The sequence below is a fragment of the Netta rufina genome (assembly GCF_964035555.1).
Source record: "Netta rufina genome assembly, chromosome: 5".
NCBI classification, from domain to species: Eukaryota; Metazoa; Chordata; class Aves; order Anseriformes; family Anatidae; genus Netta; species Netta rufina.
Window position 1 is genome coordinate 32,360,497 of NC_140128.1, and position 17,844 is coordinate 32,378,340.

Below are 17,844 nucleotides of genomic sequence, written 5' to 3' on the forward strand. Positions count from 1 at the left end.
ATTTGGCACTTGATGAAAAACTTAGACCTAACAAGACATCATACTGCAATGGAGAAATTGAGAATTGATTAATTTTTCCCTTACTTGTTGGAAGAAACACAGCTTCAATATCCACACAGGCTCTGTGTAGGGACACAAGGTGAAGGATTTGTCCATAACAACTAAAACAAAAGCACCACAAATCACAAACCTGGTTCCGTCACATAAGGCATTTGTGTTGTTTTCAGCAGTCAGTTTCTGTGCTTTTGCCCCTTATTAAAGATTTCTGGAATCCTTAAACTAAGGAGTTCCTTGCTGCCAAGTGTACTACTCACTTGGCTGAATCAGACATGAATCACGAATTGAGCTCTCAATGGGTGGGAGGTGAAAGAGCAAGTCAACAAGAAGAATCTCCCCAAGCAAGCCCAGACAGGAGCGCATTAAGCAAACACTCACACAACCCATTATAGCTAAGTTTGAGTGCAACACTTTATTTAGCTCCCAAAACAGGGTGAGGCTCTTACAGCAAATGACTTAGCCCCTCTATTACCACATTTCGTCTTCTGTCACTGGGCAGTGAACAGATTCCCCATGCAATAAGCACTACTCTGCACAGCACTCCCCCATGCAATCATTCATCACCAGACAAAAAGGTATTTAGGCCTGGAAACAAAATGTTGCTCCAGGATGAGGTGCACCACCACCAGATAGCCCAGCACAGATCCAAGTATCTGCTTTGAGAAGTCTGTGCCCAAGCTGATGTGCAACACCACCACTCATTCTTCAGACTGAGAGAGGCCCTGTGCCAACCAACATCAATTGATAATTTGTCCAAATCACTGCAACTGGCCTTCCGCCAGGGCAGCTGCGTGACTTCAAACGCTGTCAGCTGCCACTCAAGGAACACAAACAGCCTAACTCTGCCCTCAATCAAGGAAATCACCGAGCAGCCTCCACGTGCCAGGCTCCTTGGGAGCCTTGACCACCCTGGTATCTGCTGATAGGACCCGCTGATCTTCCTGCAGCAGGGTGCCAGCTGGACCCAGGGGACTGATGATCAACAGCGAGGCAGAACGCACGCTCCTCCAGAAGAATGGCAGTTCACACGCTACGTGAGCAACTTCCTGATAAGCGCCTCTTATCAGGCTGCCAGGCACACTGTGACTACACCTTCATCTCTCCCTCTGTCTCTTCCACCATCCAGCCCCCAGAGCTCTGCGAAGAAACGGCGCTCAGCCCGCACTTAGCCCTCCACGCTTCCGGCGCTGTGCTCAGCCATGGGTGAGGGCCGCAGCTGCTCAGCCAGCCTTTGGCAGGTGTATCCTCTGACTGCAAGGTTTTCGTTTCCTGTTTGTACCGCAGGCAAGACGGGCTGGGCTGATCCTTCACTCATGAGAAACACTTAATGCAATAAGCAGAAACAAAGCTGCAAGACAGAAGCCTCAGGTTCCTGTATTTTCTCCTCTGTCATGCCTCGCCATGCTTTATGCAGTGAGACACAAACGTTCGTTGGCTCGCTGCCCTTTAGGATACCTGGTAAGTTTGATATTTGCTATCTCTGGGCTGAGGAAGAAGCGAAGGAAAGAGAAACCACTGGTGAGTATCAGACTGCTGAAATGCTGGCAGCACAAGATCCCACTTCACAGCTGGGTTCTGGAGCACCTCTCCAAAGCAGAGGGCGAACGAAGCGCAACGACGTAAAAGCATTGCTTGTCATTCTACCAACAGCACCAAGCTAACGGCTCTGTAGGAATCAACACCAGCATTTTGCTTCTCATCATTAAGTAGTAAAATACTTACCATCTGTGTCATTCCCAGGCCAAAAGGCAAAACGGTCAATGAATTAGATGGCTTTGAAGCAGCACTGTCACAAGGGTTTCATTCACTTTTTCATTCAGAGATTCTGTAAAAGTTGATGTTGTAAGGGACAGTACAGTTATAACTGAAAGTCAGGTTTTATCTTAATAAGCCAACAAATGATGTTTTGAGGGACACTCAAGCGTCCACTGTTGGCAGCAGGCATCAACAGGCCCATCATCTCCACCTGGACAGCTTGTAACTTGCTCAGAAAGATGCTGGTTCCCTGACAGGACGGCGTTCTGCCACTCAGTCCTGCTGAGCTCAGGGAAACTGAACCAGAGACACTCTGCCTGACACCGGTCTCAATGGAAACTGAAGTGTTGTTATCCAGAAAGTACATGGAAAGTTCCTCACTATAGGAAAACTGACGTGCTTTCAAAGCACAGGCATTTGAAAATTATCTAGGCTGTCCATCACCCAGAACCATTTTGTGGTAAATCAAACATCACTTCAGCAGATGGCATAGCAGAAGGAAAATCTTTCTTAACCTCCAAAACAACTGCAGCTTAAGTCCTCAGAAATCTTCTATGCCAGTTTGGCAATTTTAGAGATCTTTGACCATCCTCTGTTAATCCCCTGCTTGTTGTGGGTCACTGATTGACATCAGCAGTCATGAGACAGGGACATCTAGAAAGACCACACTCTTTAAATGAAAGAAAATGAGCCTAACATCCTACCAGGGAGGACACAATTACCAGTTCCCAAACATTCATCCTGCTTAGAATACTTAAAACACGAACACATTCACACTTCTCCATACACAGGCCAAAAAAGATGTCCAGCCTAAGACACGAGCACAATTTGTCAAGCCACAGAAGTGTCATTTCTGAACTGCGTATGACCTCAAATCCCAATGTACTACGAGTAGTGCCAACCCCTTTCAATCAGGTGTGGTTTCTGCGTAACATCAAGTAAGACTACGTTCCGGCAACACGCCAGGAAATAACTTCAAGGAGCTAATCTCCCCTGAGTGAGCTCCAGGCACTTGGGAAGGAAGCTGAGCGTGCACTTCATCTTATTTGCTATGGTGGTGCAGGCTGTAACCTAGACACGCAGCTCCAGCCTGCCAGCCTAAGCTTACTACCAGTTTATCACCCCAGTGATTCAGTGGCAACAGGAGAATCTCTAGTCTGAACAGATAGAGAAAAAGACATCCTTTATTATACTTCCCCATTTGCCACTAACACACCAGTCACAAACCACTGCTATCAGACAGAAATTGCAAAACTGTCTTCTATTAACTGGTCAAAGATTCCTCTCTTCCTATCCCTAGCAGCTTGGGTTAGTGAACACTTCTTGAGAGGTTACCACACCATGGTATATCCTCACATATGGGACACAGAAGCTGTATCCCACATACCTTTGAGATTCTGCCTTAATGATATGAGTGATACTTACAGGTTCTAACCCTAACAATGCAAGACTATTGTGCCATAATACATTTTTTTCCCCGTCGGAAAGAAAAGAAAGCACAAGGACAGTCAATTATTCTCCTTATCTACTGGAAAGGATGCAAGTGGCTTTAATTTGCAACAAAAATACGACGTTCCAGTGAGATATCTGAAGAGGGCTATCAGTCAGTTTCCCTTGTTGAAGGCTGTTCTCAAACTTGACAAATACCTGTAACTCACAGGGGTCACCTGCCACCAAGATAGAACTGGGCTGATCCCAGTGCCAGTGAGCTGCAGCACTCCAAAAGGAGTCCTTAGTCACAGGCACCAAGAAGGTTCATCAGTGGTCACAAGATATTGATATTCTACAGAGTCATGAATAAAGCTACCTGATCCTTTTCTGTGCTTTAGATCCGTGTCTTAAGAAGTACTGAAGCATTCACTACAAAAACATTACACCTCTCACATCAAGACCTGTCTGCAAAGCAAGTTTCTGAACTCATATGCATGCACATACATAGAAGGATGTTACTGACGAGCATTTATTTTTTATTTTTTTATTTGCAGAAGAACTGAGGAAACTCCACCGTTTCAGTATAGGATCTTGCTGCAGACACAAGCCCTTTCCCTGCTCCAGTTCTTGCCACTGCAGGCGCCAACAGCTATATTTCAGAACACTGCTGAACAATTTAAGTAATTAGTGCTTGTAAATTACATTATAGGCACTCAAGTAAGACATGCAAGTACTCAAGAAGCTGTACAGTGTTAAGTGAAAAGCAATATTAGAGTCTAAAAATACGTCATGTAAAAAACAGATCAGACGCACTGGTAACAGTTTACCATCTGCTCTTCTAATCTATCACAAGACAAAGTCCAGTACTCTGCCTTTCCTCTCCTCCTTTGTCGCCTCCAAACCCACACTTCCATTTTCCTCTAAAGCAGCATAAACAGTTACTGCTTCGCCTATCGCAGACTCCACTGTTCAAATAAGGCCCACCCTTTGGAATGGAATGCAAGTGTCAACAGGCGATAGGGCACTGTTATTTAGCGGGGTGTGGTATTTACCTAGGGGAAAGCCACATCCTTCAGCAACCACTTTAATAACTCTGAGCTTTAACATTGTAACTGTGAGATTATTCCAAACCACTGTGTTGAAAGGATTTTATTTTAATACTTTTTTTAAGCAAACAAACAAAAAACACACACTTGTATTTGGGTGTGCATGAGAACACAAGTGAGGCCATTGTCCCTGATGACATGGGAGCCCGCAAGCAGAACGTGACAATGATGCAGAAACACAGAATTAGATGAAAATGGGGAGCCTCCACCTTCCTCAGAGGAGCAAGTGGGCCTTCTGGGTCACAAGATAGTTGTTTGTTTTTGGAGCAAGCCTTAGATTAGCAGAACTCTTACTGCCTCAAGTCACTGGGAGCTATGTAAGAAATCTGGGGAAGAGGATGACTTCACCTTGAGCAAAGCTACAGGATCAAAAAAGAATTTCTGGTAATGGAGTAGCACAAGGCAAGTTGAATTCCTCCTCCATATCAGAAGCAGGTAGTCCCAGCAGAAAAGGGATTATTTAAAATTTTCATTTCCATAACGTAGCCTTAAGAAAGAGAGTCAAATTCAGCCCTTACATAAGCAGGAGTGACTCAACTAAGACTGAAATAAGGCATCTGCCATCCTGAAGAGTTGTGGGTGTCTGAACAATAGTCAGTGTGTTGTACAGAGTGTGTTTCCTCTGCCCTGAAGGTAAACAAATGCATTTACAATCAAGATCCTGGAGATCCCACCTTCTTTAGAAGCACAAACATCAATTGCCAATTATTAAGAAGCTAACCCAACTAAAAATAAACAGGGTGTAGCTTATACATAGACCATTTATCTACCAAAACTTTTACCTTACAGTAAAAGAGACAAAAACCAACCCATGAGCTTAAGAATTTCATGCTGTTGGATCCTAGCAACAGAACCGCAAGCCATACTCCTCCATCTTGCACAACCACCTACACCAGCCTCCTGAAATATGGAAGCAGCAGCAGCTTCTGTGCCAGATTGGACATAGACAGCAGAACCCAAAAGTGACCAACATCAGTACACCAGGGCTCAGCAGACAACGACAAGACGAACAACATTTGAAATATAATTTGCTTGTGCTTTATTGCTTGTAGTGTGCATGGGGACAGACCATGCAGAAAAACTTACTTCACAAGCAGTCTGATTTTTTTGCCCTGTCTGCTGTTTTTCTTGAGGAATGCAACGTAAAAAGAATTGGCGTCTGTGCTACATTCATTCCACAGCCATCCTTCGTCTCCGACAGGACTGCCATCTACACAGTCAGAGGACTGAGATCAAGACAGACTTATGGCACTGGGAGAAGACACATTTCTAGAGATAATGCAGAAAATCCCCATGGATGAACAGAAGTGTAAAAAACATCATTAATTTTACTGTCATTACAGTTTTACATTTGGAATGAGAGACCATGGTTGGGACGTCAGCCATTCCTACTGCTGGAAAAGCATTTGTAGACCGCTGGCATACTAACGAACAAGCACAGTGCTGTGAGATGATAGCACAGGACTTCCTCCCTCCCTGATCTCATTGCTGAAGCAAGTCAGTCACATGTTCTCTCTGGTCTTGCTCTGAACTTTTGGAAAACAAGCTATGAAACTGCTAGAGGGGCCTGATGAGTACTGAAATCCATGCAGATCATCACAGCAAAGAACTCCAGAGATAGTTCTTCCTAATGTACTTAAAATATGGCTTAATAAATTTCCTACTGAGAGTCTTTGAGAGTCACGGTGGCATCACAAGCTAGTGATAGGCAAAAGCACCTAGAAGTCAGGAATCCCCGCCTTAATCCCCTCTTACAGGACCTTCACCAGAACGGTACGATCTGGCCTGAAACAAGGACAAGGAAGGCAATGAAGTTCCTTATCTGAACTCCACAGCGCGAGACAATACAAACTATACTCAATTATCAGCCCAAAATTCCAACACTCAGCATTTTGCGCTATGAGAAGTGAAAGCTGGAGCGTAGGAAGGTTTCCAGTTTCCTCAGATTACATTCTCCTCTGAACAAAGCTGACCCTTTCTGGAGATGGTGTTGCTGTTCCTGCAGAACTCGCATGGGTGAGAAAGGCTGAGGAAGGAGCCCACAGCAAGCAGAGCTTATCGTGATTAGAACATTCAGGTCAAGCGCACTTAGCCAACAACCCACTCAAACCCCACAAAGAGATAATAAACAGCCAATCTGCATGCACGAACGCTGTTCACACAGATTTTATCCTGTCACTGCATCATGCATGTAACCATACAGAGAAGGAGAAGCGCACAGAGACCACCTTTTAACTCTTACTCTAGCTCTGCCTCTTTCAGAAGATCAGGGTCTCAAACCCCAGATTTCCTGTACAGCCAGTACAGCAGCAATGTACAAGTAGTCTCTCTGCTTCTGCATGTCTCATTCTGCAGAGAATTGCTCTAAGTTATTCACATCAAAGAAGGGCAACATTATTTTTTTTGCTTCAGACTGAACATTTCCAACAAAGAGTTCAACTGTTTCCAAGGCTAGAAAATGATACTATTTGAAAATCACACTACAAAATCTCTGACGAATCCTCTGAAAATCCTTTTATCCTTTAATTTTGAGGCAGGAGCCTGAAGTCTAGCAGGAAGAAAGCATTCAAAGCAGGAACAAGCCATGGGAAAAGCCAAAGTTAACCTGACTGAATTTGTGAAACTGTAAGAAACTCAGCTTCATTTGCAGTAGACACGAAACTGTACAAGTTACATTCTGAGAAGGTTGTGGGCACAGCACACACAAAGGATTGATGGAGCTCAGCTGTGAAGAGTGCAGTCAGCCACCCCACTCTTCAGACACACTGGAGCTTGAGCAGGCTCAGTTGTGCACAAGGCAGCTGTGTCCAAGGCTTGCCCAATACCAGGGGGCCATCTCACAAAGATCCTCTCCAAGCACAGCCCTCCTGTGAGAGCCCAAGGCTCAAGCACATGAAACGCAGCAGTCATCTCCAGCGCTCTGTGCAGCGCGCATTTCAGAAAGGAAGTGAGGATGAAACTGTCACGTGCCAGTGCCTTCCACTACTCAAGCATATTCAGATGGTCTGAAAATCATCACCTCTGCCAAAAATCTTCAGAGATTCACTGAACATGTAGCACGAGGAGTCATCCTCTCATGCCTTCAAGTGACCTAGCTTATGGGCAGACACTGTGGCAGGTCGCTACAGGATTCAAACATGAGCTAGCTGAGAGCAAAACTTTGAAGATGAGGGAGATAAACATTATGGTAGCTACAGGACAGGAACAGGTATATGAAATAGAAGAATTAAAGTGACTGCAGTCTGGGCATAACAACATCCTGCAGTCTTTAGTTACAAGCAGGTACAGTTCCTGATGCACACAATGCATGACTCTCAACTAATAAGCAGCTCTTTTATATCTCAGCACAACTCAAAGGACAAGCTATGGTTGCACAGTGAAGCCACATGTTACAGGATTTCAGTTTCTTCACAGATAGGTATGCAACAAGTCAGGCAGAAGATCACAGGACAGAAAGACCAACTTCCTGATTTAACATAGCTGAATGCCTATCAGGAGAACTGCTCGCTTTACAGTGCCCCTGTAAGAGACTAGGCAGGTTATTTATGCAGACTTTCACCATAATCACTAACCGTATTTCTCCATTGCCCAACTCGAGACTATGGGTCTTATTAGCAGAAAAACTGGATGTTTGTGCCTGCAACAAAAGTTAATGAGAGCTCCTCTACAACACTGGTCAGCACTGTGAAACAGCAGTGTATATAGTGTTAGGTATTAGCAGAAAAAAACAACTGAAACTAGGCTTTCAAAATTAGTGGACGCTTTTCACATTAACAATATTTTCTCCAGTGTTTTCCCCCAAAAGATATGACTAAAGTAGCTTGTGTAACAGATTGTGAAAATAAATTCATTAAAATTTCAAAAGCACTCTGTTACTGCAGTGATGGAGTAATGTGGTAAAGTACCACACAAACTCATTAACTGCTTTTCCAGTAGATTTCCAATAAATGAAGTAAAAATGGCAGTTTTTGCTTACAATGAGGACAAAAATTTTAAAAATGCTTTTTGTAGAGTTGGGAATAGTGCATTTACACTGAATGAATGGTAACTACTGTATGTTGTTCTGTAGTTAAAGACTTATCCATCAATGTACAACAAATTATACAGAGTTGACATGAAGAGGATAAATTCCTTAAAAAAATAATAATAATTTTTGAGTATTCAATTTTGCATTTACAAAACATTAAGGTTCCAGTGCAAATGTAATCCTGCATCTGAACGTCTTTGAATAGTGGAAGGTGTTGGCATGTGACAGTAGTGTTTCATCCTCACTTCCTTTCTGAAATGCGCGCTGCACAGAGCGCTGGAGATGACTGCTGCGTTTCATGTGCTTGAGCCTTGGGCTCTCACAGGAGGGCTGTGCTTGGAGAGGATCTTTGTGAGATGGCCCCCTGGTATTGAGCAAGCCTTGGACACAGCTGCCTTGTGCACAACTGAGCCTGCTCAAGCTCCAGTGTGTCTGAAGAGTGGGGTGGCTGACTGCACTCTTCACTGCTGAGCTCCATCAATCACTTTTGTACCCTGCATAGACTTTGAGGTGCTCAAGCACTTCGAAGAGGAGAACTAGAAACCCACATTTGATTCAGCACTCCACCACTGGAAGCAAGCATAAAGTAGAGCACAGGTACAACATGCTGTCCACACTGAACATGACTGAGGAACCACTGCAGTGTTCTCAGCTATATGGAGCTGCTTGAAAAAGAGCTAAGACAGAAAACTGTGTTGTCTGCTGTAGCTCAGAGTAACAAAGGCAGCTACAGCTAAGGCTGGGTCATTTTATGCCAGGACGTGGCAGAGACCAGAGAACAGAAGCAGCTTTACCAATGATGAATGGTGATTTCTTACCAACACTAGAAAACAAAAACATTTTCTTTCTATGAACATTCGATATAATTTAGCAGGAGATACCCGTTATCACATGAAAGACATATCAGCACTACAGTAGTTTGCATTCTCCTTTGACACATCACTCAGCACAAGTGAGCTAAGACTTTCTTACTCACACAGTTCTGCTACATCCCCACTTCCTGTCCAGCAGGTAAATCCTCAGGTGGACCGATGATTCATACAGACTGCAGTGCCGGTTACACACAGACGTACCACACATCTATCCCCAGTCTTTATCTCCACTGACCACGCCTCTGTTATCACAGTGGTTCAAGTATGGATGATGAAGGCCGAGGAAGCAGATTAAAGCTGAACGTGAGTGAAATAAAGGTGGTACCAGTGGGCTCGGGTAAACAGCTTAAGGAGTTTGCATTCACTGCGCCACCTTACTTGGATATTTCAGCCTGTAGATAAGGAGTGTTCCTGGATTCTGGGTTAAAGCCAAGCTCCCACAAAGCAGCATCTGTGTCATGCTTCCTACAGTCACCAACTGGCGTGGAGATTCTGTCCCAGGCTCCGAATATGGATTGTGCCAGGTCTGTGACATTGCTTCAAATGAGCTGCCAATTGGTCTGGCTAACTTCATCCCAATCTTCCCAGGGAATGGAAAGTTTGGCAACAGGCAACTGTAGCCAGGCCTGATAGGTGCAGGGTGGGTTTCTCTACTCTCGGTCTTGCTGCTTCATGTTTCAGAACGGAAAATTTCATTCCTTGGGGGAAATTCAGTTTATAGATGTAAAAACAACCGAACACTGTTATGTGCTATCCCCCAAAGCACCCTCCGTTACTGACAGAAAAGAATCAGTTAAGCACTGGAAACAATACGCCACTGTGTTTGCTAGTCTGATGCCAGGTGAACGGGTCACCTCTCCTCCTTCCCAGTGCTTTCCCTACTGATTTTAGTCTGCATCACTTAATTCTGTACAACTTCTACTTTTTTTATGCAGTCTTCCCCAAGGTGTGCTACACTATGGACAGACAATGCCATCACACCTAACTCATGAGAGTTTTAGAAGAAACTCTGTTAGTAGAAAAGGCTTAGAGGAGCACTTCAAAAACAAAATCTAAACCTACACCATGCAAGATCCAAATTAACAAGGACTGACAAGTCGATTCTTTCTGCTTCAGCTTCCTCTGCAAAAAACGACACTGACAGAGGAAGTAGAAGAGAGACAGTGATTCTACTGGTGCTGTATATGAGATCACTTTTTGCTTGCGAGAATAGTATTATTACCTTTTCTGCTATCTCAATTTATAGACAATAACCACAAAATGAGGTGTCTGATGAACCTCAGTTCTTCTCTCAGTCACTCCTAAACAATCTACTATGCATAAATATAATGTGCATTCTTAGCTTCCAGAAATATTAGCTGTATTGAACTGCACCACACCGTGACAATTTAATAAAACTGATTCACTTTAATGCATTCTATTTATAATAAACGTTAGATGCGAGTTGAGAGGGTTTTTTTTTTTTGTCTGTGATACCTGTTGCATTTATCACCTGTTCAATAAATAAGGAGTTCAGCTTCATCAAACAATTCTAACAGGTTAAGAATGCCAGAATCCAAAAATATACATAGACATGCTAAATTCCCCAACTATTGCCCCAGCTCCTACCCTTATCCCTTTTCAGGTTGGCATGGGTTTTCACAAATAAATCTTCAACTCTGCTGAGCTGACGATAGCCTGGGAAAAATCTGCTTAAGCGTGCCCTCTTTAAATACAAGCACATCACCTGATGATGAGGAGTCATCATTACTTAGTTTCCTGCTTTCCAGGTGCAGTAAGCACTGCAAGGAGGTTTCAACAGTAGAAGAGCACATACAGAGAAAGGAGAAACTTCTACAGTATACTTAATCCAACAGGTCCATAACAACAAAAAAAAAATAATCTAATACAGCTCTTCCAATTTTAAACTGTACGCCCAAGCAACATGTCACTTAAGATATGAAAAATGACAAGTATCAGGGGGGACTTGATTCAAGAGAGAACAATCTTGTAACCTGTAAGTCATTATTTCAAATGTATCGCGGGTGAGAAAGTCTTATCTGATAAGACATTTAGCTAATTGCCTCTCTCACAACTAACTTGACTAAGACCTAGCTCATTTCCTTCTAGATGAGAGGCCACATTACTAATAAACAGTCACTGCTAAAAGTGACACTGCTGGTGTTTGGATACACTCCACCAGCTGAGTGTACAGTGGTGAACAAGCCATCCTCAAATTAGGAGAATGCTCCCAATTCAGAGTTGTGACCCAGTAACTGAGTGACATGGAAACACCTACCGCTGTTCACCTCGTGTTTGTTCAGTGTATAACAGGAACATTTCAGTAAGAATGATATCATTCTAATTCAGCTTTAAAAAAAAAAAAAAACACACACACACAAAAAGATATTCTATTAAAAGCAGTTGATCCACAAGCAGCAACAACAAGTCCTGATCTGTGCTGGACTTGTATCCTACAGTCCTGCACACTTCTCAAATTAACAACAAATTGTCACTGTCCCTTCCTTATACACTTGTGCCAGGAACCTTTCCATCCCTCTCACGTTTCCATATCTCCCCACAATTCCCTTACCTTTTGATCCCGATCCCTCAGCTGCCCTTGTGTTTTCTACATTTCCTAACCTCACCAGCCCACAGCATTGTGTGGGCCCTCCCATACTTTCTCCTGATTACCCTCAGGACAAGAGGCACTAATTACCTGCTGCAGCCTGTAAGCACAGATCACCTGGCCAGCATGCACAGGTCAATTCACTGGTTAACAAGTGAAACAGAAGCCCCCTGCTGAACTCATGCTTCACCTTCTCCCCCAAGAAGAAAAGGTGTGAACTTGCCTGGGACTTCATCTCCCCCTCTCAGAGACTGATTTTTGTGAAATTTTAAAGACCTTTTGAAGAAAACTTTGGGATGCCTATCCCACTGTCAGATTTGGCTGAAATCTACTGAAGTTGTTAAAATTAAATTGATAGAGTGATTACACAAGCTTTCTTTCCTTTGAAAGTGGGCTAAAAACCCATTAACAGTCTTACTTATGTCATCCCTTCATTCCCATTCTTCATTTAAAAATAACAGTCCTATTCCACTGCATTAGCTTACATAATCCACCCCTGAGCTGAAATACTTGAAACTTTCAGGCCGTATTTATTATGTGAATGTGTCTATATGTTTGTCCATTTTAAGGTGCTTGGTGTTATGAAGAATAATAGCAAGAAGATAGGTAAAAGCAAAGAAGCATTCCTAATGGCTATCCCCCAAAGTTTCTGGACTGGTATCATTGCGTGCAAGAACTGAACTGCTTTTTCTCCAGCGAGCTGTCAGCCGTTCTCATGGTTACTGATCTAGGAATTTGCAACGACGGGTCACAGTTATGAGAATGAGTATGTTATTTACTAGATAGAAAAATGCCAAATAAATATTCTCCAAATCAAGGGGACAAGAGGCTGCTGTACATTATCATGCTGTTTATCCTCTGTGAAAACCACTTTTTAAAGTCTCTCTGTCCCAGCAAAGAAGGCGCTAACCAGACTTGCATAGTTCTTAAAATTGCTCGCTCACATAATGAAGACAAAAATACATCTCTTGCACTCTTCTCCATTACTATAAATGGACCAAGGGGGCTTTCACTGACAGATTCAACTGCGTATATACACTTTCCAGATGGTGTGAAGCAGCGGCAGAAAAAGCACACTTCCCATCTAAACACAAGAAAAGGCAGGAACGTGAACTCTTGTCATAGGGTAAAATCTGTCCCATTGATTTGTTACTTAAAAAAATAACCAATATTTTTTAAGTTAACCACCAAGATTTGTGAAGCTCTGGATATGATGTTACAAATTACATGTACACCAACACAAGCAACTGGTTTCCACAGAAGCACAAGTTCAGCTCACAGGGTAGCAACAGATCAGGCTTCTCTCACACTTCTAGCTGTTGGTTGTTGGAGGGGCCTTCCTCCGGGACAGCCAGGGCAACTCAGTTTCCAAAGCTGCTATGAATTATCACAAAACAAAGCGTGGAATTTGTGATGAAGAAGTGAAACGCTTACCCACCAACTTTCTCTCAGCCGTGGGCCTGCCTAGACGCAAACAGTGCTTTGTCCCTGCAGCTCCAGGCTGGAGCTATACCATAACTGTCAGCCACCAGCCCCACGGCTTCGCTACCTCAGCAAGGGCCCCAGCACTCCAGGGACATACCCACGTACCGCGCTCAGCAACAAAACACAATTTAATGCTGTCACGATGTGCCAACTCGTCCACGCCAGAAGGCTCCATGAATCATTTAACTGAACAACCGCCTGCCGGCCCAGCGCGCTGCCAGGCAGAGCAGTTTTCCAAGGCGCACAGCGGGCACAGCACCGTGAGGCTTACTGCCGCAGCATTTAAGGCCTGGTGGCTCCTGGGCAGCAAGCCCTGTGTGCAGTGACAGCTCCACAGTCTTCTGTGTTTCACTTGGGCCCACAGGGGAAGTGCAAACTTTTGAAGACCCAACTGGGTTTTGACCTCTAGGTCAATGAGAGAGGCCTCTAGCTGAGCAGCCTGGGAGGGCCTTCCTCAGCTTAGGTCTCAAGTTCCTGCGTCTGCAGATGGCAGCCTTGAAGCCCTGATAACAGGAACACTATCAGAACTTCTGCTCCCACAGTGGAAGACCTGGGCAAGTTTCCAAGGTTCCTGCTAGGCACTGGGGAGCCTGGTAGGCTTGACAGTCCAGCAGTCCTGTGAGCCCTGGTCAGAGCTTAGTTGTGAGGTACCAGGCTCCATAATCCTAACTTTTCCAAAGAAAAGTCTGAGGAAATTCTAATACGAGAGAAGCTTCAAAATGCAACAATTTCCCATGAATTAGGGAACACCAAGTTCGTTCCACTTCTGATTTCAATTTCATGCAGAAAATCTCTAATGTCTGTGTTCCGCTCTGAAAATGAACCTTCGTTTTCTAAAATACGCACGCTAAACCAATAAATATGAATCAAACATGCATGTTTACCTCTAAATACTACCTTCAAAATACAAAAATATTCCTCAAGTTATCCTAAAATTTCTAGTTATTTTCATATGTACATGTCTGCCTTGAGCCTAAAGCCTTCCATTCACACCACAGGGACCTACTCATCCTGCCTCAAGATTAATTAGCAGAAAAGATAACATCCTGTAAAGTTGAACCCACAGAGATTCAAGGCTCACACTTCTGCTTGGCATGCTATGTTTCAGTAAAGAAACAGCATCTGTAAAGACTGGACAACTGGGGCTGGCTAGTATCAGAGTATTGCCCAGTACCAAAAGAACAAGCCTGTCCTGGTCACCTCCAGGTACCAACGAGCCCGGGGGCAGTCACTTGAGATGGAGGGCAGCACACAGTGCCAAAGGGAAAAGTACAGATTCCCAGGATCCAAGCTCTCTGTGGGTAATGCAGCAAGGAAAGGAGGGATGAACTACACAAGCATGCACCAAGCAGATGAAAGACCTGGCTCATTTTATTTATTAGGCAATGTCATAACTTGTTGATGCTTAGTGCTGCCATTTTAGAGTCCTAGATACAAGCCCCAGCTCTGGCTTGCCACCTTGCTGCACAAGTGGCAATGAGATAACTAATGGCCAGCAGAACGCAGGCACCTGGTAGACAGCTTATCCCAGCCACCCACAGGTGTGGGAAGTTAACTCGACTGCTGAAAACATTTTACCAGGTGAGTGAGTACCTACTTAATTAATGAAACATTAAAGAATACCAAAGCTGCACAGAATTTGGGAAACCTGCAAAAAGCTTTATAAAAAGATTGAATTCTCATAATACTATTGAAGTTCTCAATGCCCAAAGTTCTCCCCATGCACCTAAATGAATAGGATGTTCTCTCAGAGTTGAAAACTTTCATAACATGACTACATGTATTCTTATTTGTGTATAAATCATTTGTAAAGCTTTGTGTGTTTTTTTTTTTTTTATTTCTTTTTCTTGTAATTAAAAGGTGAACAGAGCCTTTATCGACTTTGCACAGTGCCTAGAAACTTCCTAAAATGTAAAAGAAAGTGATGTTTTTCACATCCACTTACACAGGTCAGACTGGAGGGAAAGAAACAGTTCTAATAAATAACTTCAGATTCAATATTGCATACAATATTAATGTACTCCAAGGTGCAAAAGCAAAACATTGAAGGCAGCACGGTTTCTCACCTGAAGAATGGTTTTTGCTTTGTGCTAACTTGTCTGTGAACAGGAGCTACAATGCCATCCCAAAGTTCTCTGCATTGCTAATGTTATCAGTAAATTCTTGCTCCCTACTTACCACGCATACGCCTCACAGCTTTACCTCCACAGAGTTCATTATCCCACCCACTCGCCCACTGCAACAGCAGGGATGTTGAGTCAAAGGATCCAACAGCCCTTTTCCATCTTCAATTTCTATTCTTCTGCTACTTTCACAAAATCCCCACTTGCACAGTACATAGTTCAGAAAAGAAAGGAAAACAGTGAGAGTAGTGATTGCTTCCCTCTATACACCACTTTCTATCTCAGGATAGAAAGTACAAATTAAGTAGTATTATTACAGGCTTCTTGGAACGCAATATAACAAAGTACAAAACTTTTTTCCCCCAAACCAGGCCACAAGTTGATGCAAACAAAACCAATATTGCGCACAGCATTTTAGCTTCTGTACTATGTGTCCTCTAAAGTAGTAAACCCACAATTACCCTGAGAAAAGTCCAGCTGGAGGTATCACCTACAACTAGCATTACTTCTTGCTTATACATATTTCTTTCAAAACATATGTTCTGCTTGAAAACAATTCAGTGCCAATGAGTTGGCAGCAGAACAACAATTTAAGTTATGTTCTCAATAAATGTAGGAGGGGGAATTTGCTAAAGCAATGTATTTCATTTACAAAACCCCAAGGAACACATTACAGGGAGTCAGGCAGATATATGTTAATGATCACAAAAAAAAACAGCTAAGTAGATGCCTTTAAAAGCTCACTTCATGGATGAAAGCTGCCAAATTACAGAGGGGATTTACTGAGAAGAATGTGTTACTGCCAGAATGGACAAAAGCATGCATTCTACCCATTCCAAGCTCCTCCCCATCTCCTGTCATGCTCACAGCAAGAAGCAGCTCAAAAACTGACAGCCACAGACTCCAGGATTGGAAGAGACAAAAAAGAAATACCTGCTGGTAAATGCCTGGAAAAAATGTTATTTTGAAGATCTAACAAAATAGACTGGGGGAACTAAGAAAAAAAAAAAAAAAGAAAAAAAAAACACCCTACCCACGAGCAAAACAACGCCCCCAAGAATTCTTGGGACAGCAAGCACAGTTTCACAGGAAATACAACACACCTGAAGAGGTTTTAGAAGGGCCAACGCACAGAAGCATTTTAAAAATACGAGCAGCAAGCTGCACGGTGCGGTGCGCTGCTACCAGCTCAAGACAGAAGTTTCCCGCAGTTTGTGTGGACGAGCAAACAGCAGTTTCACCCCAGCTGAGGCACAAGCCTCACTGCAACGGGGGGCTGCCTGGCGACCCCCAGGCAGCCGGCACTCGTGGGCAAGCCCCGCACGCAGAGCGCGGCTCAGAAGCCTTTTCTCGAGTTTTTCTGTCCTTCTTTCTTTCTTTTTTTCCGGTGCGTGCTGCCGCCCCCGTTGTTCCCAGCTACAGAGCCCCCCGGCGGGTCGGCGTCCCTACCTGGTTGTGCTCCTCGCCGTGCTCCAGGTGCACGATGCCCTGGCTCCTGCCCTCCGTGTCGCTCAGCACGTCGTCCTCGGAGTCCTCGAGGAGGGACGAGGAGCCCGTGGAGGAGAGCGAGGAGGTGGAAAGGCGGCGGGACTGCAGGTGCAGCGAGCTGTCCGTCCTCAGCCAGCCGCTCTCCGCGTGCGACGGCGGCGCCTTGGGGCTGCCCTGCGCCTCCTCGCCCTCCTCGGGGGTGACGGTGAGGCGGGGGATGACGGGCGGCAGCACCCCGTTGGGGGGCCGGCAGCCCCTCTTGGCCGGGTCGGGCAGCTGCCGGGCGGCGGCGGCGGCCACGGCGGCGCAGCGAGCCTCGAAGAGGGAGCGCAGCTCCCCAACGCTCAGCCGCGGGGCCAGGCTCAGCTCCGGGCTGCCGTGCAGCCCCGCTCGGGGCTCCATGGCCCGCTCGGCGCCGGCCGCCGGCCGGGCAGCGCCCCAGGGCGGGCGGCCGGGGGCGTGCATGAGGGAGCGCCGCTGCCGCCGCCGCCGGAGAAACTTCTTTGTCGCTCGCTCAGTCGCCGGCCGCCGCTCGGAGCCCGGCGGCGAGGCTCATGTCCAGCCCGCCCTCCCTGGGCAGCTCCGAGGCAGCCGCAGCCCAGCTACCGCGCCCGCTGCCCCGCCGCCAGGGCCATGGGGGCGCGGAGCCGCCGCCCCGCTCCGCCTCGGCGCCGAGGGGAGGAGCGAGCCCGGCCCCGCCGAGCCGAGCCCCGCGGCGGGGAGCCCCCGCCCGCCCCCTGCCTTGCCTCTTCGCCTTCCCGGCCCTTCGCCGCCTCCCCTCGCCTCCGCCCTTTTGCTTTCGCTTTCCCTCAGGCGCCCGCCGCTCCCCGAGGGCCGCCCCGGAGTGGCGCCGCCTCAGGGCGCCCCCCCCCGGCCCGCCCTTACCTCAGCC

General features: G+C 45.5%; 1 protein-coding gene across 1 annotated transcript in view; it reads right to left on the minus strand.

The window, feature by feature from the left end:
- The window catches only part of ITPKA (inositol-trisphosphate 3-kinase A), a gene marked incomplete at its 5' end in the record, with an annotated part of 34,995 nt that extends 17,578 nt beyond the window's left edge, over positions 1-17,417 (minus strand). The window contains one exon of the mRNA XM_084288033.1: positions 16,914-17,417. Coding sequence (XP_084144159.1) covers positions 16,914-17,417 — 504 coding nt within the window. The remainder of the gene's footprint in view (positions 1-16,913) is intronic.
- Positions 17,418-17,844: the final 427 nt, after the last annotated feature.